The 25,370-nt window shown below is 42.4% G+C and overlaps 1 protein-coding gene across 3 annotated transcripts in view; it reads right to left on the bottom strand.

The window, feature by feature from the left end:
- Positions 1-14,340: 14,340 nt before the first annotated feature.
- Positions 14,341-25,370, bottom strand: part of TBX2 (T-box transcription factor 2) — a 34,580-nt gene continuing 23,550 nt past the window's right edge. The window contains exons 8-9 of one of the 3 annotated variants that reach the window (XM_053569800.1): positions 15,747-15,831; positions 14,388-14,496 (exon numbers count right to left, since the gene is read on the bottom strand). In XM_053569800.1, coding sequence (XP_053425775.1) covers positions 15,766-15,831 — 66 coding nt within the window. In that variant the 3' untranslated portion in view covers positions 14,388-14,496; positions 15,747-15,765. Of the gene's footprint in view, positions 14,497-15,746; positions 15,832-23,357; positions 24,001-25,370 lie in introns of those variants that run through there. The other 2 variants (XM_053569803.1, XM_053569799.1) reach the window with 2 other exon arrangements.

Here is a 25,370-nt window from a genome sequence, read left to right as displayed (position 1 = left end):
GGCAGTGAACCACCAGGTACTATAGGAAGACTAGAGTTAGGCCAGACTCTAGACAGAATTTGTTGACTGTCCTTGGAGGAAGTTCATAATGAGACCCCATAGTGCAGATCTTTTAAAAAACTAGACTGGAGCCTTTCTATAAGTGCAAGCCTTTCTGGAGACTCATGGAAGACAGTCTAAATCAACATCAACTGACCCATGATGATGTGGAGAAATGAGAAATGGAAAGGGACAGGAAAGGTTTTGGCAGTGAAAAGGAAAGGGGCAAACCAGCCAGCAAGCAAGTAAGAGAGAGATTATGTACACACGTTCTCCATTGTTCCACGGGAATACCTCATCTCATTGACTCTAAGCCACACATTTCTTACACTTGAACATCTGTGAAATTGAGATGCATTTTCTGAACCATGTCCTGTCATCTTCTACTTAGCAGTGTTTTTTCTTCTTAATGGTATGGAAAATAATAGAGTAAGTTATAACAGATGAAGTATAATGTTTGCCGATCAACAGCCTGTGGAGAAAAGAAAAAGATCAATTTATTTTTCTCCAAAACTGCTTTGAGGAGTTCAAAGTACAAAAACCCTCTTCAACCAGCTAAACAAATAATTGACTGTAAACCAGTATCTAAGCATATCATTCTGATTTGGGTTGATTTAGGGAAAACTGCTTGGTATCAGACTGACCTTGGTTTTGAAATTTGGCTCTCACACATAGTCAGCAGTTGATACATGTTTCTTTAGGTGAATGAACTCATAAAACAGAGATGAAATTGGAATCAATATAGCATCAAATGAGACAGAGGCTGTGACATCATGGATAAAATAATAGAAGTTTACATGAAAAACTGCTTTAAAATTTAGGGTCAGGCCAAGGCTCACCATTTTGCAGCTGTATGACCTTGGGCAAGTCATACCCACATTAAGTCCCTTAACACCAACATAAAATAGGAAAATGCCACCCTACCAGCTTATTGAGAGGATTGCCTAAGACAATGCATGTAAATGCTTGGCATGTGGTAGGTGGTTGATCAAAATTAGTTCCCAAGTATTTTTAAATTTTATTTTTATCCTCCTCCCCACTTCCCAGAAAGGCTTAACGAGGTTTATAACCACAATTGGCTAATAAAAATACAAATAGAAAAACAAATTAGGGTCAAGAAGAAAGGAGAAAACATCTACGCTATCACTAAATGCTGACAAAATTATTTATCATTGAGTATAAAATCTGGCTTACCAGCAACGGGGCAAAATGGTAGTTCTCCATTTCAGAAATGTGAAAACAGTAACTCTTTGGTGAACAGTGGAGGAGTAAACTTTGTCCTGACCTTAAATTTTTAAGTAGTTTTTCATGTAAACTTCTATTATTTTATCTGAACAGTGTTTCACCATTTACAAAGTGGTGTCACAGCCTCTGTCTCATTTGGTACTAAATTAACTCCAAGTTCATCTGTATTTTATGTCATTCATCTGAAGAAATATGTATCAAGTGCTTACTATGTGCCAGACACATAAATGGGAGGAAAGGCCAATTAGCCATGCTACAAGCCAAATGATTGGCCAACTAGCTACTAACTGTGAATTCTTAATGAATGACCTGCAGACTAATTAACCACCTAAATAATCCATCCCCAGAGGGAGCAGGGGCCAGGGGATAAGCACAGTCAGGTGGTGTACCCAGAGCCTAAGGTGGATTTCACTGAAGGTAACTACTTGAGATGACACCACACTGTAGTAAAAAGCAATTATATATTTTTAAAAACTCCACAATCTAGGCTTTTTGAGCACTTAATAAATACCAGTGCCAAGCCCCAACCAGGATCAACTAAGTCAGAATCTTTGAGAGTAGAGCCAAAGCCAGGCTTATTGGCACACCTGTAGTCCCAGCTACTCAGGGGCTGAGGCTGGAGGATTGCTCTGGCCTAGGAGTTCCAGGCAAGGCTGGGAATCACCACTCCATGCCAATCACAGAAATTCTGTTTTCTGCTCTCCCAGCCTCCTTTGTAGCTGGGGATGGTCATGTGATCCAATATTGGCCAATGAGACAAAAGCAGAAGATGAGAGGGGAGGAAGCTTGTAGCAAATATTTTGCTTTCTTGCTAAAGGGGAAGACACAGTCTTCTTTCCCCTGTGGATGAGATCCTTGGAGTTCCTCTAGAGCAGTGTTTTTCAACCTTTTTAATCTCAAGGCACACTTGAACCTATAGTTAAACTTCTGTGGCACACTTAAATTATGTTGATCAAAAAAAGAGTAAAAAAAGAAAAGAATATACTTACTGTGCATTGACTTTCTTTCAAAAATAATTTAATTAATGATCTTTTAAAATTTTCACAGCACACCTAAGATCCTCTTGGGCAGTTGGAGAACACTTAGAGATCTAAAAATAGATATGCCATTCAATCCTATAATTCCTCTACTAGGTATATACCCAGAAGACCAAAAAAATCACATTATAACAAAGATATTTGTACCAGAATGTACAGCCCAATTTATAATTGCTGAGTCATGGAAAAAGCCCAAGTGCCCATCAATCCACGAATGGATTAATAAATTGTGGTATATGTACACCATGGAATATTATGCAGCCTTAAAGAAAGATGGAGACTTTACCTCTTTCATGTTCACATGAATGGAGCTGGAACATATTCTTTGTAGTAAAGTATCTCAAGAATGGAAAAAAAAGTATCCAATGTACTCAGCCCTACTATGAAACTAATTTATGGCTTTCATATGAAAGCTATAACCCAGTTATAACCTAAGAATATGGGGAAGAGTGGGGGGGGAGGATGGGCAGAGGGAGGGTGATTGGTGGGATTACGCCTACAGTGCATCTTACAAGGGTGCATGTGAAATTTAGTAAATGTAGAATATAAATGTCTTAACACAATAACTAAGAAAATGCCAGGAAGGCTATGTTAACCAGTGTGATGAAAATATGTCAAATGGTCTATAAAACCAGGGTATGGTGCCCCATGATCACATTAATGTAGACAGCTATGATTTAATAATAAAAAAAATAAAAAAATAAAAGATCCTCTTGGGCATACCAGCATGCCACAACACACCGGTTGAAAAATCACTCTTCTTGGCTCGGTGCCTGTTAGGGCACCAGCCACATACACCAGAGCTGGCAGGTTCAAATCCAGCCTCGGTCTGCCAAACAATGACAATTACAACCAAAAATAGCTGAGCGTTGTGGCGGGCGCCTGTAGTCCCAGCTACTTGGGAGGCTGAGGCAAGAGAATCGCTTAAGCCCAAGAGTTGGAGGTTGCTGTGAGCTGACGCCACGGCACTCTACCGGCGGCGACGTAGTGAGACTCTGTCTCAAAACAAAACAAACAAGAAAAAAATGGAAATCACTATTCTAGAGACCTTTAGGCAAGAAAGATGAAAGATAATATACTAATGATATAAGAGCAAAAGGATAGAAAGAGCCTGGTTTCCCTGTGCATCACTGACCAGGTGAACCATCACCAGACTGCTTCTTCTAATGTGAGAAAAATAAACCCTACTCTTTTCATCATTGTTGGTCCGGATGTTGGTTGCCATCTCTTATGGCAAATATAATCCTGAGACATACATAAAGGTCCCGCCTCAGGGCTGAGTGACTACTACATGATGGAAGAAACATAGCTAAGTGTCTGTGTGTCCTTGTGCATGTGCACAGGCCTTCCCAGGCAAATCCAGGAAGGAAAGCCCCTCTGTGTTTCCTTCTAGCTATGTTATTCTGTGAGTGCAGTGGTTTGAGGCCTGGAATCCTGATTCGGCCTACACAAGGGAAAGGCCGGAACAGGCAGCAGGGAATATACCTGTCCCTGTAGGTTTTTTTTTAGTCACTCAGTAGCCCCAAATTGTGGTTCCAGATTCCTCCCCTGACATCCCATTGGGATCAGTGAGCTCAGGCCAGCTAGGGAGGGGCGGGAGCTTGAGCTCAGTCTCAGGGTAGGGGGGGAGGGGTTGGAGGATTGAAGGGAAGGGATGGGTGGAAGTCGCAGCTGCTGTCCCTGCAGGTGCTTCCCTCATACCACAGACGCAAGTCAGCTCACCTAACCTCTCACCCTGGCCTTCCAAGCCTTCTCCCACTTGGGGGAATTAGGAAACTTCCAGTTAGAAAGAACTGAGGACTGGGCTGTGCCCATCCCTGACCTGGCTGAGACAGGCTGGTCTGAGCCCTCTGGGATTGAGGGTAGAGACCGTGACCCACCAACCAGGGATCCCACCTATAACACGCACTGGAGATACTTCAGAGGTGTACGAGTGAATTTTCAAATCTGGGTTTTGTATAGCCTGAGCAATCTAGACCTCTGGTCAAGTGTCCTCATTTGTAGGTGGGCTCTCTGCAGAAAGTCAGTTCCCCCCTTCCACCCTATTACACGACATGTTCCTAAACTCTTACTTCCATTTCCTCCAGTAAGACATCTCTAAAATACACGCTTTTTTTTGTTTTACTACCTGTCTGAGGGAGGTTTATCTGCTAGGGTTGTGTTAGATGAAAAAAAATTCCTAAGTTAGAGAATTTATTTATTTATTTATGTATTTATAGACAGAGTGTTACTTCATCACCCTCGGTAGAGTGCTGTAGCGTCATAGCTCACAGCAACCTCAAACTCTTGGGCTCGGGTGGCGCCTGTGGCTCAGTGAGCAGGGCGCCAGCCCCATATACCGAGGGTGGCGGGTTCAAACTCAGCCCCGGCCAAACTGCAACAACAACAACAAAAATAGCCGGGCGCTGTGGCGGGCGCCTATAGTCCCAGCTATTTGGGAGGCTGAGGCAGGAGAATCGCCTAAGCCCAGGAGTTGGAGGTTGCTGTGAGCTGTGTGATGCCATGGCACTCTATCGAGGGCAATAAAGTGAAACTCTGTCTCTACAAAAAAAAACAACAAAAAAAAAACTCTTGGGCTCAAGCAATTCTCTTGCCTCAGCCTCCCAAGTAGCTGGGACTACAGGCACTCGCCACAAAGCCCAGCTTTCTTTCTTTTTTTTTTTTTTTTCTAGAGGTAGGGTCTTGCTCTGGCTCAGGCTGGTTTCAAACCTGTGAGCTCAGGCAATCAGGCAATCCACCTGCCTCAGCCTCCCAGAGTGCTAGGATTACAGGCGTGAGCCACTGTGCCGGGCCTAGAGAAATTATTTAATTAGCCACTACCCTTCCTTTCATTCTTCTTAAGCATGAATAATCCCAAATTGACTTTAAATTTGACTCTTCGGGAATAGTTCTGAAAGAGTGGCTGAAATAAATTAGAATGGGAGAGTATGTGGGCTATCAGAAAGCTCCTCGGGGGTGGTGGCGCCCGTAGCTCAGTGGGTAGGTGGTTTGAACCAGGTCCCTGCCAGCTAAAACAATGACAACTGCAACCAAAAAAAAAAAAATTAGCCAGGCGTTATGATGGGCACCTGTAGTCCCAGGTACTTGGGAGGCTGGCGCAAGAGAATCACTTAAGCCCAAGAGTTTGAGATTGCTATGATGTGTGATGCCACGGCACTCTACTAAGGGCAACATCTGTCTCGGAAAAAGAAAAAAAACCCTTGGAATTTAAGTTTAAAAACCTGAATTCAGGTCCTCAGCAGGCTGTTTACAGAGGGGACATAGAGCATGATCAGTTTTAAGGCCCTGTCTCCTCATGGACAACAGCCACTTCATAGGGTGGTAGAGAGGAGGAAGTGATGTCACATAGACAAAAGTCCTTTAAAGGATAACATTTACTGAGCACCTACCATGTGCCCAGCAGGAATCTAAGAACTTTATGTGCATTATCTCATTTCAGCCTTACCTTCTTATCCGGTGGGTAATATCATAAACCCGATTTTACAGATGAAGAAACTGAGGTCAGATTATTTGCCCACAGTCATGCAATCAGAAAATGAAGGCAGTCTTTGAAGCCAATTAGTCCGGATCTTCAGTGCCCTATGCTTTTGAAGGTTCGATTTGTTAAAAAAGAGATAACAGAGAGAACATAATGTCTTACACACAGTGACACTCCAATACTAGTACCATTATTATAAACGCGACTTGTCCAAGGTCTCACAGAAAGAAAAGAGGTCATTGGACCTATAGGACTCTAGAGCCCAAGATCACCTTTTCACTATTATTATTGTTTAGTTCTAAAAAATAAAATATCCACCCAGAGACCAAAGACTGAAGCATTTCTCTCTCCACATTTCCAAAAGAGCAGTGCCTCCAGCATCCTTCATGGTCCCAAGAACACCAGGTTTTGTCTCCTCCTGACTCACCAAGTTCCTCACTGCAAGAAACACAGAACTCCTGGGGAGTGAGCTGCTCATTCACCAGGACACATTGAAAGACTGAAAAGCATTGTTCACACAGACTCTACTATACGCTTTCATGTGCAAAGATGCTGTTGAGGGCCCTGTCTAGCTGAGAACACAACATTGGCCAAAAAAGGCAAATTCTTCACTAAATCGACACAAATGAAGATAAGGAAAAATGTGCTTTCATCTGGTATAAAATTCTCTGTAACAAGTCACTGGAGAAAGAACCTTCTGCTCCTGCTCTACACCCCATGTACTCGGGCACAAGCCCACTGCCCCAGAAGGAATCCAGCCCTGGATGGGAAGAGAAACACTGTAAGGTTTGCACAGAGGGCTCAGAATACTATACTCTCTCCTTCCCAGAGTCTGATTTGTTATTATGTAGGTGCCATACAAACACAAAGCCAAATGACTCCTGGTAACAATGCTCAATGTTTCCCAAATGAACAAAAGGCATATCTTGGTACCTTGTCCTCCCTCCCCATATCACAGGGCCCTTCTCTCAGCTTGTACCAAGCTCAAGTCTCTTTTCCACTCACAGTCCCAAGAAGTTGTGTCCTGGAGTTTCCTGGGTGCCCCCCAATCCCACCAACGCCCCTCCTCTTATCCCTGGTCTTTCCTCCAAACATCCCCCAGCAGCCTTGGGCCCACTCACCTACAGCTGCTTTGTGTGCTTTAGTCATGGATTTTTCATTCCCCAACTCTAATAAGGGGCAGGCACAGTAGAAAAGGAAATAGAAAGAAACTTGATGTAGGCATCAGTGGGAAGGTCTGGAAGAAACTGGAAAAGGGCTCTTACGGCTCAGTGACCAAAACCTTTCTCGAGCAGATTTCATGAAGGTTAGATGCTGAGCTGAAGGCCTAGGGGAAATTTTTTCTTGTCTTCAAGATCCATGAGCTTCCTCCAGCTAGCTAATGTTTGGGAAGTGCCTCCTAACATCTAGCTTCAAGCCCTCTTGCTGCAGTGGGTTCTTTCTTTAAGGAGCCAGAGGCTCCTTAACTGGTCAGACCTCCATAGTAAGTTTCCATTCCCTCACTCAGTCCCCAAAGCTGTGGGGGGAGGGTGCAGCTGTCCAAGGATAGCCATGCCCTGGAGCTATGCCAACACTGGCACCGAACGGGGTGCAGACCCAAGTCTGTCCGTTCCTGGCAGGCAGGCTCAGAGCTGTGGCGCCTTCTGGAGACTCAACAGGCCCTAGAAGGGGAGGACAGGAAGGAGTTCCTAGGCCCGACCCCCACACGGCCGTCTTGCATTTTCTGAAGTTTCTCCTTTGAACATGTTCCTTTATTTATTGGGCCTCATTTAACCCCAGCCATGTCCTCCTGGGATCATTTATTTGGTAACTGTCACTCAGCCTGCTCTGGCATTAACCTCATAATCCTATTGATTTCCTCCAAGCTAGTTGGAGGTTTTCCCTTCTTCTTGCTGGGTCGGTAAGGACTGTGTCTTCGTTCTGGTCATTAGATGCCCCAGACTGGCAAAGGGCCTGCTCACAGGGCTGTCTGCGGGTTCCTTGTTCCCACTTTGGTCCCTACCAGCCTGCGGGAGAAAAATCTGTGAAGCCACCTCAGTTGCTTAAGTGTGAGGTAAGGTGGCACCCATTACCACCAGGAGCTCCCTGGATGGCTACTGATACTGTCCTTCAACTCACAAGGTCTAAGCTTCACCAATCGTAGCTATGATCGGCCTGGAACCCCGCCCCTCTCCGCCATCTTGGATTCTGGAGTACCAAGGGGCCCAATCACCGAGGGGGAAGTGGGTGAGGGTGGAGCTGAGGCCCAGGCTGGCGCCCACGTGGCCACGGGGCCTGAGCCTTCCCGCCACCTGCAGCCAGCAGCCTGGCCCCTGTCGAGTTGCAGCTGCAGTTCCCAGACACCAGCCCAGTCCGTCGCCAGGGGATTAGTGTCCGTCTGTTGGTTGGGACAGCCTCAGTGGGGGTTGTCCCGGCCCAGACAAGGGCCTCCACTTCGTCCTTCTCCAGGACCACCCCCCAGAGTCCAACATGGGCAGAGGGGTTGTTTTGGGGGGTCTGACTACCTGGGGTGCTGATCTCTCCCAGAACTGAGGTGTGGGGTGACCGGAGTCCCCCTCCCTGCCAAGCCTGAGCCACATGTGCTGGGAAGTTCATTTCCCCTTGTTTTGCAGAACGGGCTTTGGGATTGACCCTGAGAGTGACCTCAGTGTCAGGAGGCATTAATGATCTCCATACGGGCAATAAACAGGCAGACCGGCTGGCTTGGTGTGGAGGTGCCCTGGAATGGGGCCGCCTTATTAGCCTCACATTCGCTCATGGGTAGAGGCTTAATTAGGGAGGCTCCCTCATCCGTCTCCCCCTCCCGCAAGCAACCTTGAGCTCCATGGGAACCGAAGTCTTCTAACTGGTTTGTCTGCTCTTCATGGCCCTGCTCAAGAAGCAGACTCTTCAGATGTCAACTCAGCCATTTATTTGCCCACCTCTAACAGGAATTCTGACTAAATCCTGATAAAGTCTATCTTGTTTATAAAGCCTTCAGAGGCCAAGTGTACAAGTGTTCTGAGTCAGCTTACTTTTTTGTCTGCCAGGCTCAGAAAAAAGGTCTTCCTCGTCTTTAACTGAAATCCCTCCTGATCATTTGAATTTGAGCCGGTAGGGCCTTATTTTTCCCAAAGGGCAAAGGGAGATAGCTGGCTGCAACTCTTTACCCCCAGACTTTGGCAACTGCTTAGATGATTACAGAGCACCATCTGATTTATCGCAACTCTCTTCAAATCCATTTCCACCAGGGAGGTTACACGTACTAAGAGTATGATTTAACCTCTTTCAGATCATTTAAGATTCATAAAAGGCTGCATAGTAGGCACAGGGCTAAGTGCCAGGGGAATGAAGCTGAGGAATACTCAGGTCCTACCTTAAGGGACCTTCTAGTCTAGTGGAAGAGACAGACTTGTAAACAAATGCAATAATAAAACATGTTCAGAGGTATAATATGTATAAGTGTATACTGAGTGTGAAGGGAGTACAAAAGAGAGATTAACTTATCCTAGCTTGTTAAGGTAGTTTCCACGAGAGATGACATCTAAGTCCATCTTTGAAAGGCGAATGTGAGTGAGCTCCTTCAAGACAGAGAATGTGAGAAGGGCATCACAGGAGAAAGGAAGAACATGTACAAAAGGAGGTGTATTTGAGGAGCGGTGGGACTGGAGTGGTTGAAAATGAAGCCTTGTGTAAAGGGAAGGCTTGAGAAGGGCCTTGTAAACTATATTAGGAACTTTATCTAAAGGCCACTGCCATAAGGGGTTTTGTTGCACATATGGGGGTGGACAGCTTGACTGATCATATTTACATTTTAGAAGTTTACTGGTGGGAGGGTGGGTAGATTTTGGGGTGGGAACCAGAAGTAAGGAGTTATAAGGGCAGGGAAATGATTAGAAAGATGTTTAGGAGAAGTGGAGTATGGAAGAGGCAGGAGTTAAGGATGTTTCTAGGCAGAAGTATGATGGATAGCTGTGATTTTGGACATCCAGAGCTTGCTCCCCTTTTCCAGGTTCAGACCCTGATTTAGTTTTAGGGGAAAGAAGCATTCTCTGGAGGCTTTTAAAAACAAGATAGATTTTTATCGGACTGAGTTCCAGTTTGGTGGGACTGTCAGTGAAGAGATTCTGCTCACCCCTCGCTAAGACCATGTGAAGATGCTCTCTTCCCAGAAGTCTGATCTTGAGCCTAATGGCAGAAACAATGAAGGGACAGAAGTTGCATCATCCTCTTTAGGCCTTAGCTTTCTTGTCTGTACAGTTCGTTCAAGATTCAACAAATACTACATGGTAGGTAACATTCTTCTACTACATTCTTCGGTCTTCAAGCCATACGGAAGCCATTCACTTGCTTCCACTGCTCAGCTCCCCAAAGGTGCTCTGGCCTTCATTATTTCTGACCCTGGAACTTCAGCCTTTCCTTCACGTCAGTGAGTTGCCCTGTCCTTCAAAAAACTCCTTTCTCTGCTAAAGCCAACCAGGTATGTTTCCACAGCTTTGACAACAGAACCCTGTCTGGACCTCATGATGTGAAAAGAGAGAAGAGGCAATGGGTGTGGGCAGAGATCAGTTTAATTTTAGTTATGATAAGACTAAAGTTGGAAACACAGAGTCTGGAGATTACAATTTGGGACACATGAATACATGGTGGGGATTCATATTGGTAGTTGATGAGGCCACTGAGGGAGAATTCTTAGCACGAGAAAAGGAGACCAAGAATAGAATCTGGAGGATGTGGAAAAGAAGAGAAATAAGCAAAGGGACCCAAGAAGAATTAGTTAAAAGATTGACCAAGAGACCATGCAGTCCTGGCAGAAAAGGAGAACTTTTGGGGATCAAGGTAGAGAGAAGTCAGCAGTGTAAAATACTGGTGAAGAATATCAAGGTTTTGGGGAGGAGGCAGTTAGAGGTCATCAGGGATAGTAGGAAAAGCAGGTTGAGTGGAGGAAAGATTATGATCTATCTCCTTCCCAGACTGTTGGAGGATCAAATGAGCTGGCTACCATGAACTGGGAGGAGCCATCCAGTAAGAGAGGCTCTCACTCTGACTTCCCTGAGATTCTGGAAGAGTCCTAATGCTGGCCTCCTGCACCATGCTTCCCTCTCATAGGCACTGACTGAAACTTGCCAGAAAGTCCCTACACACCACTGGAGTTCTCACCTGCCCAGAGGGCCTATCTCCAGGAGCTCTGTCTCAAACTCAGGAGCGCAAGGGCCCAGCAGAGAGGCTGAAGACACCCCTGCCATCATCCTGGATTCCTGACACAGATGCCCTTCATAGCCTGCTCTCGTATTCTGTAGTCACTAACATCCCAACTCATCATCTGGGACCTTCTAGTCTAGTGGAAGAGACAGACTTGTAAACAAATGCAATAATAAAACATGTTCAGAGGTATAATATGTGTAAGTGTACTCTGAGTGTGAAGGGAGTACAAAAGAGAGATTAACTTATTCTAGCTTGTTGAGGTAGTTTCCAAGGGTTTCTTAAAACCCTTCAAGATTTAACACCAAACCAGCTTCCACCCCAGTCCCCCAGCCCCTCCACAGGAACCAAAGTCCCCTTCACGCAGCTTCCTCACAATGGCCTCCACAGTTCCTTTAATGCACCTTCATTCACACAGCAGCCCTTTGGTTTCTCTCTTTTGATTTCCTGTCTACAGATACATTTCATGGTTTATGAAGCATTTTTACATACTTGTCCTCATAACAACCCTTAGGAGTAGGAAAGGATGTAGATGGTATCATTATGCCCATTTTACAAACAAGGAAACTGAAGTCTAGAGAAGTTAAGGGACTTTCCCAAAGCTGTACAACTAGGAGGGAGCCTCTTCAGACTTTTGGAGTCCAGCGATTTCCAGGCCAGGCCCCTGAGTCATGAAGTTTAGTACAATTTTTGCCTCCTTGTCAGCAAGGGGCAGGCTGTTGATTATGTGGCGTTTGGCCCAGAGGGGTTTGGGGGAAGTATGGTTAAAAGCTTGGCCGTTGGATCTGCACATCTTGGGCATCCCACTTAGCTTCTCTGGCCCTCAGTTTCTTTATCTGTAAAATGGGCAAAATAATACTCATTTACTTCATCAGGTCATTAAATATTTGGGAAACATTTAGAACTCTACATCTTGTAGTAGATAATTTACTTGAAAGTAAGTCAGCAAACTCAATTGATTTAGGAAAAATGGACTTGATTGAAAAAGATTTGCCCTATACTTTGTTTTGTTTTGCAATAAATGTGTATTGCTGGTGAAAAAAAAGTTAAGTTGTTATGAACTTAAAATAATCTATTATAACAACAAGGTGTTTTATGTAATCTTCATGATAATCAGAAAGAAAAAAATCTATAGTAGATACCCAAAAGCTAAAGAAAAAGGAAACAAAACATTAACACTAAAAAAAAAAAACAAATCAGGGTGGCGCCTGTGGCTCAAGGAGTAGGGCACCAGTCCCATATGCTGGAGGTGGCAGGTTCAAACCCAGCCCCGGCCAAAAACCAAAAAAAAAAAAAAAATCAAATTATAAAAACAGCAAGAGAGAAAGGAACAAAGGAACTCCAAAATAAAAAAGCAATTAACAAAATGGCAATAATATGTCTTTACCTATTAGTAATTACTTTAAATTGAGTGGCTTAAATTCTCCAATCAAAAGAGGATAAAGAAACAAGATGTAATGAGTCTCTACAAGCTACAGTGATGCCACTGCACTCTACCCGGTGACAGGCAAGCATACCACATCGGGTAAGAAAATGGTATGTGTGCAGGCCATATGCACCAACGGCAGGTTCTCCAAGACCTCTGTGCACTACTCTGGATTTTTTGTTTCTTTGGTTGGTTGGGGGTTTTATTTGTTGTTTTTGCTTTTTGCTTATTCCCTGTTCCGTAGAGTATAAAGATATTGTTGAAAATGTCAAAAAGGACCACAGATACTCCTACGGGTTACAGTGATAGGACAAAGAGAAAAAAGATAAAACATGTATGTTTATCTTTGGCACTGAAGGTCAAGCTATTAGGGAAAACTGAACAATGGTGTAAATGTGAAGTGTCTTTCAGAAGGATGGTGTTGGAATAACCACTATATGTGACCTAAAAAAACGGAAAGATAAACTGCTGAAGTTCTATGCAAAAAGTGATCAACAGAAGTCACAACATAGAAAAACACTGCATAAAACTAAAACCGAAGGTATCGATCGCATATTAAAATGGTACATCCTTTGGCATGACAGTGAACAACTGCCACTTCATGGGATCCTGATAATGAAGAAAGCAAAGACCTGTCACGATGAAATGAAAATTGAAGAGAACTGTGAATATTCAACAGGCTGGTAGCAGAAATGTAAGAAAAGACACAGCATTAAGTTTTTAAAGATTGGTGGTGATCAAGTATCTGGTGATCGCAAAGCAGCAGAGAAATTCATCGACAAGTTTGCTAAAGTCATCACTGATAAAAACCTAACACCAGAACAAGTCTGTGGTGCTGAAGAAGCACCAGTGTTTTGGTGTTATTGCCATGGACTGTAGCTGATGAAACAGCTCCTGCAGGAAATAAGGATGCCAAGGACAGAATAACTGTGCTGAGATGTACTAAAGCCGCAGGATTAAGAGCAAACTTGATGTGATGTGCAGAAGCTTGCAACCTCACTGTTTCCACTAAGAGACTTTCTTACTAGTCTATTATTATGTTAACCAGTCTATTATTATGTTTTCTAACTGGTTTCCCAAACATGTTGTAGTCACAGCTTGTACTCACTGCGAGGACGCTAAGCTGGATGATGACTGCAAGAGTTTGCTTTTGTTTGACACCTTGTCTGCTCATCCTTCAGCTGAAATTCTCATTAAAAATAATCTTTATGCAATCTTCATTTTCTGAGGGCTCCCTTATGTAATGTTAAAAAAAGTTGGGTAACTTTTCTCTTAAAAAATTAATGTTTCAATGCAATCAGCATAACCTGGTTTCTTGTACCCTCAATGAATCCCCAACAATAAAAAAAAAATTAATAATGTTTCTCCAAATGTGACTTCCTTAATTCAGCCATGTGATTAGGGTATCTTTAGATCAATGAAGAGTGAATATAAAAATACTTTCTTGAACAGAGTGCTAGCTGCAGTGGACAGAGGTGGGTGTGAAAATTTTTCAAAACGAGTTTAGCATGAAGGATGCCTTATAGGCTGTTGCCAACACTTCGAATACAGTGACGAAAGGCACAGTTGTATATATCGGGCACAACCTCTGGCCTGTGACTATGTTCAGTCATGACGAGAACAAGGTAGTGACTTTGAAGGATTCTGTGTGTCAAGTCAGAAAAAAGTGATGTCTGGCCTCCTTACATATGCAAAAAATATATCTTCAGATTCTGCCATAAGCTGGGGAAAAAAGCAAATATCGATGAAGTATAAATCTCAATAATGAGGCTCCAGTAGATAATTCACTGGTTGATGGTGAAATGGCTCTAATCAAAGTAATTGTGATAATAGCGATGATGAAGATGGCGTCAAAACAGCCGAAAACGTGTGATGAGCTTACTGATGGACTAGAGCAGCGTGCATTCATGAAAGAACAAAAAATCATGCTCGTTTATAAAATCAAAGAGACACTTCTGAGACACAAACCACTGTTAATGAGGGAGAGGACTCTGGAATAAACATTTGTAAAAGCCATCCGGCAGAACACCTCCTCATCCTTAGGGGCCTCGCTTCCTGGTCCTTCAACTGTTTCTGATGTTTCTTCTCACCTAAAAGAAAAATGAAATACAGTGGATAGCAACCTTTTAATCAAAATGCAGCAGGGTAGGTGGAGACTGGAAGCCTGTCAGGTGTCTGTTGCTGCTGTTGTTAACATGTTTTCACTGTACTAATGGTACCTCCGTCACAGGTGTCACAGGTGTTACTGTTAAGTACTCAGATGTGAATAAGTGTAAGGAAATGATTGCTCATCACTGGCACCTAAGTTCAGAGTTGGGAATGCTGGTGAGACCAAACAACCAGATTGTCCCCATGCTTGGCTGAGACAGTGACACCTTTGTTTTCTGACGGTTCAATGTATACAAACTTTGTTTCATGCAAAAAATTATTCAAAATATTTTACAAAATTACCTTCAGCCTAAGGAAATAAGTATATATGAAACATACATGAATTTTGTGTTTAGACTTGGGTTCCATCCCCAAGATATCTCATTATGTATCTGCAGATATTGCAAAATCTAAAACAATCTAAAGTCCAAAACATTTCTGGTCCCAAGCAGTTCATATAAGAGATACTCAACCTGTGTTTAAAAAAAAAAAAGTGTTGGTGAGGGTGCAGAGAAAAGGGAAACCTTGGACACTGTTGGTGAGAATGTAAGTTGGTCTGGCCATTAATGGAAAACAGTATGGGAGTTCCTAAAAAAAAAAAAAAATAGTAGCTCCGCACTAGGGCACCAGCCACATACACCAGAGCTGGCGGGTTCGAATCCAGCCCAGGCCTGCCAAACAACAATGAGAACTAGAACCAAAAAATAGCCGGGCGTTGAGTAGTCCCAGCTACTGGGGAGGCTGAGGCAAGAAAATTGCTTAAGCCCAAGAGTTGGAGGTTGCTGCGAGCTGTGACACCACAGCACTCTACCCAGGGCGACATAATGAGACTTTGTCTCAAAAAAATAATAATAAATTAATTAATTAAAGTAAATGAATAAATGAATACAAAATAGAACTGTCATATAATTCATCACACTTCCAGGTATTTATCCAAAGGAATGGAAATCAAGATCCTGAAGAAATACCTGTACCATGGTATTTCAGTGGCTATTCACAATAGCCAAGATATGGAAACAACCTAAATTTCCATCAACAGATAAATGAATAAAGAAAATCTGATGTAGATATACAATGGAATATTATTCACCTGTAAAGAAAGAAATCCTGCCATTCATGACAACATGGATAGATCTGGAGGACATTATGCTAAGAGGGGAAATAAGCCAGAGACAGAAAGACAGATACTCACAGGTGGACTCGAAAATAGCTCAGGGAGTAGGGTGCCAACCCCATATACCAGAGGTGGCAAGTTCAAGCCTGGCCCTGGCCAAAAACTGCAAAAAAAAAAAAAAAAAAGAAAATAGCTGAACTCATAGAAACAGGAGAATGATGTATGCCAGGGGCTGGGGGGTGTTAAGAGGTACAGAGTTTCAGTTATACAAGATGAGTGAGTTCTAGAGATTTAATATGTAGCGTGATGACCATATCTAATAATACTGTACTGTATACTTGAAATTTGTTAAGAGGGTAGATCCTAAGTTCTCTCCCTTCACACACACAAAAAGCAACTATCTGAGATGATGGATATGTTAGCTTTATTGCAGTGATTATTTCACAATGTATATGTTTATCAAATCATCAAGTTGTACACCTTAAATATATATAACAAAAAAGATAAAATGATACTCTAAAAACAAATAAATACTTTAAAAAAGAATGCATGAGTATAAAAAAAGCATGCGTTAGTTCTATTAAGCAAACCTGGCTTTTTAAAAATCATCCACATCATCAGAAATAATTGAATTTCTTATGCTCTAAAAATACTTGCCAGATTCTCTTCTTTTCTATTTTTTCTCTTTACCTTTAAAAGATGTTTTTAAAATGATGAAATAAAACAGTTCTAGAAAAGAAAAGTCAACCATCAAATCTCAGATGAGGGTCTGAAAGGTTGATTAACCACTAAGCACCCTTCGGGCATACTGAAGCATTATGTCTAGTTTTTACAATTTTATAAAGCTTTTCTCTTTTCCCCCTAATTAATGCTTAGTCTATTACTTGCACTCTTACCCATTTGCAAGAGCAAAAAGTAGAAACAATCTAAACATCATATAATTTATGGGCTATTTAAGTAAATTATAGCCCTTTATGAAATCGTATGTATGGAATGATCAAGTTTTATAAAAACTTAATTATACCTCAAGAAGGATCCGCTGGAAAGGGGGACTGGTGGTCTCTCAGTGAGTACAGAATTGTGGATGCTCTTCTTTGGCCTACGATTTTCTTTAGCTCACTTGTAAATTTTTCTATAATGAATACATATTACTATTTTAATAAGAAAAAATTGAAATAGGAACAACGACTGATAATAGCTAACGTCAAACACCATATACTAGGGTGGTGCTAAATGCTTGATAGAAATTCCTTTGCTGAATGCAGCCATATCATATAGACACTGTTATCTACTTTTTAAAATAAGTGTTTAATTTGAGAATTGATTTATGGAAATGTTTCAAAGATAGTACAAAGACTTCTCATATACCCCAAACCCAGTTTCTCATATTTTCTTAATACCCGATTTTAATGTGACGTATTTGTCACAACTGAAGTCCATACTTACTTCAGACTTGGGTTTTACCTAAGGCCCCCTTTCTGTTCCAGAATCCCATCCAGGAGACAAACTTCACGTTTAGCTGCTATGTCGCCTTAGGCTCCCCACGGCTCTGATAATTTCTCAGACTTTCCTTGTTTTTAATGAGTTTTAAGAAGTGTTGATCAGGTATTTGGTGGATTGTCCCTCAACTGGGTTTGTTTGATATTTCCCTATGGAGTTATAGTTTTTGGGGGAGGAAGGCCATAGAGAAGTGAGGTGTCATTCTTACCACTTCGAAGGTACATGGTATCAAGATGATTTGTCCCACCATTCCTTCATGATCAGAACACTTAAGAAAATTGGTATAGAAGGGACATTTCTTAAACTAATAGAGGCCATCTACAGCAAACCCACAGCCAATGTCATACTGAATGGAGTTAAATTGAAATCATTCTTACTTAAATCAGGAGCCAGGCAAGGTTGCCCATTGTCTCTATTGCTCTTTAACATTGTAATGGAAGTTTTAGCCATTGCAATTAGGGAAGAAAAGGCAATCAAGGGTATCCAGTAGGGTCAGAAGAGATCAAACTTTCGCTCTTCTCAGATGACATGATCGTATATCTGGAAAACACTAGGGATTCTACTACAAAACTTTTAGAAGTGATTGAGGAATACAGCAATGTCTCAGGCTACAAAATCAACACCCATAAATCTGTAGCCTTTATATATACCAACAATAGCCAAGCTGAAAAAACAGTCAAGGATTCTATTCCTTTCACAGTAGTGCCAAAGAAGATGAAATATTTGGGAGTTTACCTGACAAAGGATGTGAAAGATCTCTACAAAGAGAACTATGAAACTTTAAGAAAAAAAATAGCTGAAGATGTTAACAAATGGAAAAACATACCATGCTCATGGCTGGGAAGAATCAACATTGTTAAAATGTCTATACTAGCCAAAACAATATATAATTTTAATGCAATTCCTATTAAAGCTCCATTGTCATATTTTAAAGATCTTGAAAAAATAATACTTCATTTTATATGGAATCATAAAAAAACCTCGAATAGCCAAAACATTCCTCAGAAATAAAAACACACAGCAGGAGGAATCACGCTACCAAACCTGAGACTGTACTATAAATCGATAGTGATCAAAACAGCATGGTACTGGCACAAAAACAGAGAAGTAGATGTCTGGAACAGAATAGAGAACCAAGAGATGAATCCAGCTACTTACCGTTATTTGATCTTTGACAAGCCAATTAAAAACATTCGGTGGGGAAAAGATTCTCTATTTAACAAATGGTGCTGGGTAAACTGGCTGGCAACCTGTAGAAGATTGAAACTGGACCCACACCTTTCACCATTAACTGAGATAGACCCTCACTGGATAAAAGATTTAAACTTAAGACATGAAACTATAAAAATACTTGAAGAAAGTGCAGGGAAAACTCTTGAAGGAATCGGCCTGGGTGAATATTTTATGAGAAGGACTTCCCAGGCAATTGAAGCAGTATTCAAAAATACACTACTGGGACCTGATCAAACTAAAAAGCTTCTGCACAGCCAAGAACATAGTAAGTAAAGCAAGCAGACAGCCCTCAGAATGGGAGAAAATATTTGCAGGTTATACCTCCGATAAAGGTCTAATAACCAGAATCCACAGAGAACTCAAACATATTAGGAAGAAAAGAACATGTGATCCCATCTCAGGGTGGGCAAGGGACTTGAAGAGAAACTTCTCTAAAGAAGACAGACGCATGATCTACAAACACATGTAAAAAAGTTCATCATCCTTAATCATAAGAGAAATGCAAATCAAAACTACTTTGAGATCTCACCTAACCCCAGTAAGAGTAGCCCACATAACAAAATCCCAAAACCATATATGTTGGCCTGGATGTGGAGGAAAGGGCACACTTCTACACTGCTGGTGGGAATGCACACTAATACGTTCCTTCTGGAAGGATGTTTGGAGAATACTTAGAGACCTAAAAATAGACCTGCCATTCAATCCTATAATTCCTTTACTAGGTTTATACCCAGAAGACCAAAAATCACAATATAACAAAGACATCTGTACCAGAATGTTTATTGCAGCTGGATTCATAATTGCTAAGTCATGGAAGAAGCCCAAGTGCCCATCGACCCACGAATGGACTAGCAAATTGTGGTACATATATACCATGGAATACTATGCAGCCTTAAAGAAAGATGGAGACATTACCTCTTTCATGTTTACATGGATTGAACTGGAACATATTCTTCTTAACAAAGTATCTCAGGAATGGAAGAAAAATTATCCAATGTACTCAGCCCTACTATGAAGCTAAATTATAGTTTTCACATGAAGACTATAACCCAACTATAGCACAAGACTATGAGGAAAGGGCCAAGGAAGGGGAAGGGAGGGGGGAGGTTAGGGTGGAGGGAGGGTAATGGGTGCGACCACACCTACGGTGCATCTTAGAATGGGTACAGGTGAAACTTACTAAAGGCAGAATACAAATGTCTACATACAATAACTAAGAAAATGCCATGAAGGCTACGTTGAACAGTTTGATGAGAATATTTCAGATTGTATGTGAAACCAGCACATTGTACCCTTTGATTGCACTAATGTACACAGCTATGATTTAACAATTAAAAAAAAATAAAAAACAAAACTGAATGAGGAAAAAAAAAGATGACTTGTCGCTAACGATGTTGACCTTGATCATCCGGCAGAGGTGGTGTTTGCCAGGTGTACACAATGAAGTTATTCCGCCTCCTCCCTTTCCATGCTGTGGTTATTGGGAGAAATTCACTCTGCACAGCCCACACTTTATTATTATTTATTTATTTTGCAGTTTTTGGCTGGGGTCAGGTTTGAACCCGCCACCTCTGGTATATGAGGCCAGTGCCTACTCCTTGAGCCACAGGCGCCACCCTCCCACACTTTATGCAGGGGAAGTTACAATCTATCTCCTTGAGAATGGAGTATCTAAATAAATACTGGGAATCCTTCTTCACAGATCTGCCGGTTCTCTCCCATTAATTAATTTATTTACTCAGTCATGTATTTATATCAGTATAACCATATCATGAATGTGAATCCAATTCTGTGTTACTTTGTTGCTTAAATTGTTTCAGTTTTGGCCGTTAGGCACTCTTTCAGCAGGCTCCTAGGCCCCTTTGGCATACCGTCATTATTATTCACTTTTCATAGGTGAAAAAACCCAAGTGGAGAGAAGTTGTGGCCCAAGGGTCACATTGCTAGTAAATGGAGGTCTCCTTCTAACTCCTGAGCAGCAAATGTGACCACTATACTCCACTGCCTCCTCGGAAAAAAATTACACACAAACACATTTGTATACATGTATGGTTTTAGGATTTAGGATTTTGAAAATTTTCTAATTTACCTTCATCTGTAACCTTGGGATGTGGTTTTCTTTTCTTTCTTTCTTTTCTTCTTCTTCTTCTTTTTTTTTTTTTTTAAGACAGAGTCTCACTATGTCACCCTCGGTAGAGTGCTGTGGTGTCACAGCTCCACAGCAATCTCAAACTCATGGACTTAAACGATTCTCTTGTCTCAGCCTCCCAAGTAGCTGAGACTACAGGGGTCCGCCACAACACCTGGCTATTTTTTTTTGTTGTTGTTGTTGTTATTATAGTTGTCATCTGTAGCTGGGACTATAGGCACCCTCCAGGATGGCCAGCTATTTTTTGTTGTTGTTGTAGTTGTCATTGTAGTTGTCATCTGCCAACAAAAGAAGAAGCAGCAGAAAGCTGAAGGTTCCAAGATTCTGCTCACTGACAACAGCAGCAGGCCAGGACCAAAGCAGGTTCAAGGAAATACCAATGCCAGGGCTGAACACCTGGGGTTCACAGGTACAGCAGCTTCTTTTTTTTTTTTTTTGTAGAGACAGAGTCTCACTGTACCGCCCTCGGGTAGAGTGCCGTGGCGTCACACGGCTCACAGCAACCTCTAACTCCTGGGCTTCCGCGATTCTCTTGCCTCAGCCTCCCTAGTAGCTGGGACTACAGGCGCCCGCCACAACGTCCGGCTATTTTTTTGTTGTTGTTGCAGTTTGACCGGGGCTGGGTTTGAACCCGCCACCCTCGGCATGTGGGGCCGGCGCCCTACTCGCTGAGCCACAGGCACCGCCCAACAGCAGCTTCTTAAACTTGACACTACTGACATCAGGGCCTGATGACTCTGTGCTGTGGGGGCTGCATTGTAGGACATTCAACAGCTAGATTCCATCATCACCTGCTAGATGCCAGTAGCAGCCTCTACTCCAGGTTGTAAAAATCAAAAATGTCTCCAAACACTGCCAAATGTCCCTTGAGGGTGACAGTTGCCTCTGTTTTAGAACCATTACCCTGGAATTTTCAGGACAGCGCCTGCCTTAATAGCATTCTTTTCCATAAATACGATTTATTCCATCTGTAATATGACTTGACTTGTATGCCTCTAAGAGAGTTTTCACATCTGTTGATTCACAAATGCTTTATCAAACATGATGTCCTGATGGGGGATTTTAAAATATGATCCCAAGGCCTGTGCACAAAGAGAGTTATCCTTTTCAGGGGGAAGGAGACCGGCCTGGTGATGTGCACAGCTCAGGCTCCAGGTCCAGCTGCTAATCCAGATGTGTCAGGTGATCTCTGACTGAGACGCAGACCTCTCAATGTTGTCTCTCCATCACCAGCACACATCTTCCTGGTTCCGCACAGGAAGACAAAGTAGCTGCTTGCAGAGTAGCCGCCACAGTGCCCGCATCTCCCTGTGGCCTGAATGAGCAGAAGACAGAACTTCCCTCCACACATCCTCACACTCACCCTTCTCAGCATGGGGAATCTGTTCAACAGGGTTACTGTGTTAGGCCTGTGTGCCTAAAAGTTGCATAACCACTTAAGAAAGCTTTACCTTCTAAAAAACGGTGAGATTCTGGGACTGAGGGCTATTTCCTGTTTTTCCCAGGATAGACTCAAAGACAAAAGCTTCCCCTAAAGGGAGAAAGATTTAACTAGCCTGGGCAACTGGTCTTGGCAGCTGGGGAGTGAGGAAGGGGAGAAAGGAAGAGTCAATGGACTCTTACCAGCCAGAGGTAGGTGGGAAGACAAGTGACCCTTCTCACGCTCTTTCTAGTTCCAAGTCTTCTGTTTGGCTTTGCACAGTGATTCCCACCTAGACCTGAGGTGGGCATCTGGTCAAGCACCTTCTGATTCAGTAGTCAGGGAGAGAGCCCAGATGTCAATACTTTTAATAAGCACCTCAAGCTAGTTTGGAACATCAAGGAGGTGAACTCATATTCTTTGCTCTTGGCATATTCTTTTCATCCCATCTCCTCTCTCTCTTTGATAACTTGGCAAGCTCTGTCACAACCTTGAGCCTTCCTGAGGACACAACACCATCGTTTACCTCCTGGTGACAACCTCGGGCCTGCACTGAATTGGTGCTCAAGGCATATTTGATGACCAAAAAAGGATGTCAAATAAATGCATATCCTTTGATTCTTTAAGACTTCATTTTGTTTTAGAGCATTTTTAGATTGACAGCAAAATGAAGAGAGAGGTACTAAGATTTCCCAAATGGCCCCTGACCTTCCATGTTCATTATCAACCTCCCCCACCAGGAGCACACTCATTCCATTCATATCCTATTTTTATTGAAGTAGCAGATGGAGTATTTAGGGCCAAAAGCTTTACAAAATTTTCTTTTTAATCAACCTTATTGCAGTATAGTTTATATACAATAAATTGTACCCATTTAAAGTGTCAGTTGGATAAGTTCTGACAAAAGTAGATAACACCAGGGTAGCTGTGACCACAACATTCAAGATACAGAATACTTCCGTGATCCCAAGAGTCCCCTCCTGTCCCTTTGAGATCAATCCCCACTCACCCTCTCCCTAGCCCCAGGCAACCTCTGGTCTTCTTGTTCCTGGAGACTAATTTACAAACTCCAGAATTATATGCAAACAGAATTCAGCTTAACGATTTTGCAATTCATTCATACTGTTGAGCAGATCAGTCCCTTAATTGCTGAGTAGTATTCCAATTTATAGACATACCACCATCCCTTCCTTAAGTCACCTGTTGATAAGCATTTGGCTTGTTCCCAGGTTTTTGCTGTTGTAAATAAACTCTATAAACATTCAGATTCAAGTCTTTCTGTGGACAGATGTTTTTATTTCTCACAGAATGTCAGGTGGCCAGGAGTGGAGACATCAGGACAACTCCTCCCTCATCCATTAAGTCAATAAACATTTATTAGGCCTGGGATGTGCCTGGCCTGTGCTACAGGCTCAGAAAGCCAGGACAAAGAGGGCTCTCTTGTGACCTTGTGGTGTGAGCAGCACCTCAGCAGGGGTGCCTTCTGAGGACAGAGGGACCAAGAGGCATCAAAAATCTTCACACCATTCTCCACCAAGAGGGCCTCATTTTGAATGCCATTGTGCAAGGGAAAGACTTTAATGGCTCAGGAAGAAAGACCTTTTAACGAAATTATCTTGTCTGTTTTCACTTAATTTCACCAAGGTAAATTTCCCTGAGAGATGGGTGTTTCCACTGGGGAAGAGAGACAAATGTAAGCCGGTGGACGGAACTTTCCAGGGAGAGAGCGCTCAGGCAAGCCTCTGGTCAAACGGGGAAAGAAAGGTGCATGTGTTTCCTAAGGCTGCATAACAAATTATCTCAGACTTTGTGACTTCAGGCAACAGAAATTTATTCTCTCACAATTCTGCAGAGTTTGCAGTCAAGGTACCAGCAGAGCCACGCTCTTTCTGGAGAGTCTGGGGGAGAATCCTTCCTTCCCTAGCAGCTCCTGGTGGCTCCTGGAGTTCTTTGGCTTGTGGCAGCATAATTCCTTCTCTGCCCCAGACTTCCCATGGCCTTCTTCGCTGTGTGTGTCTGTGACCTTTCTCCTATAAGGACACAAGTCATTAGGTTTCGGCCCACCCTAAATGCAGGACAGCATTATCCTGAAGTCCTTAACTAATTACATCTGCAAAGACCCTGTTTCCAGTAGGCTTTGGAGGTTTTTTTTTTTTCTTTTTCATTTTATAAAATTCTAGCCATCCTAGTGTGTGCAAACTAGTATTACACTGTGATTTGCATTTCCCCAATGACTAATGATCATGGGATCTTGAGCATCTTCTTATGTTCTTTTTTCTTTTTTGAGACAGAGTCTCACTATGTTGCCCTTGGTAGAGTGCCATGGCATCACAGCTCACAGCAACCTCAAACTCTTGGGCTTAGGTGATTCTCTTGCCTCAGCCTCCCGAGTAGCTGGGACTACAGGTGCCCACCACAACACCCAGCTATTTTTTGGGTGGAGTTGTCACTGTTGTTTAGCAGGCCCAGGCCGGGCTCGAACCTGTCAGCCTTGGTGTATGTGGCTGGCACCCTCCTCACTGAGCTATGGGCGCTGAGCCTCTTTTCATGTTCTTAGTGGTGATTTGTTTATCTTCTTTTGAAAAATGTCTGTTCAAAGTCCTTTGCCCATTTTGATACTGGGTTATTTGTCTTTTTGTTGCAAAAGTTCTTTAATTTTTTATATTAGACCCTTATTAAGGTGAATGATTTGCAACATTTTTTTTCCATTCTGTGGGTTGTCTTTTCACTTTCTAGATAGCGTCTTTTGATGCATGAAAACATTTAATTTTGTGAAGTTTAACTTATCTATTTTTTCTTTTGCCATCTATACTTTTGAAATCATATTTAAGAAACCATTGCCAATGGGGGTGGCACCTGTGGGTCAAAGGGATGGGGCGCCGGCCCCATATGCCAGAGGTGGTGGGTTCAAACCCAGCCCTGGCCAAAAACCACACACACACACACACAAAAATAAATAAATAAATAATAATAATAATAAATAAATAAACAGAATCATCTATTAAAAAAACAATAAAGAAACCATTGCCAAATTCAAGGTCATGAATTTTCTCCTATGATTTCTTCTAAGAGTTTTATCACTTTAGTTCTTACCTTAGGCCTTTGATCCATTTGGGATTTGTTTCTGTACATCATGTGAAGTAAGGGTTCAGCTTCATTCTTTTACATGTGGATCTCCAGCTTTTCTAGCACTATTTGTTGAAAAGACTGTCTTTTCTCCCATTGAGTGGTCTTGGCACAATTGCCAAAAACCAAACCTTGTTTGGATTATTGATTCAGTATGGCAACTGGATTCAGTGACCGCAGAAACCCTTTCAACCATGGAGAAGAACTGTAAAGATCCTTGTCCAAAAGTGTGGCCAGTTCCACCTCCCAAGCCATCCTCTCTGTAATAGCTGCT

Source organism: Nycticebus coucang, chromosome 18 (assembly GCF_027406575.1).
Source record: "Nycticebus coucang isolate mNycCou1 chromosome 18, mNycCou1.pri, whole genome shotgun sequence".
In the NCBI taxonomy this organism is placed as follows: domain Eukaryota; kingdom Metazoa; phylum Chordata; class Mammalia; order Primates; family Lorisidae; genus Nycticebus; species Nycticebus coucang.
The sequence above is the reverse complement of the archived record's forward strand: the minus strand, read 5'-3'. Positions and strand labels throughout refer to the sequence as shown.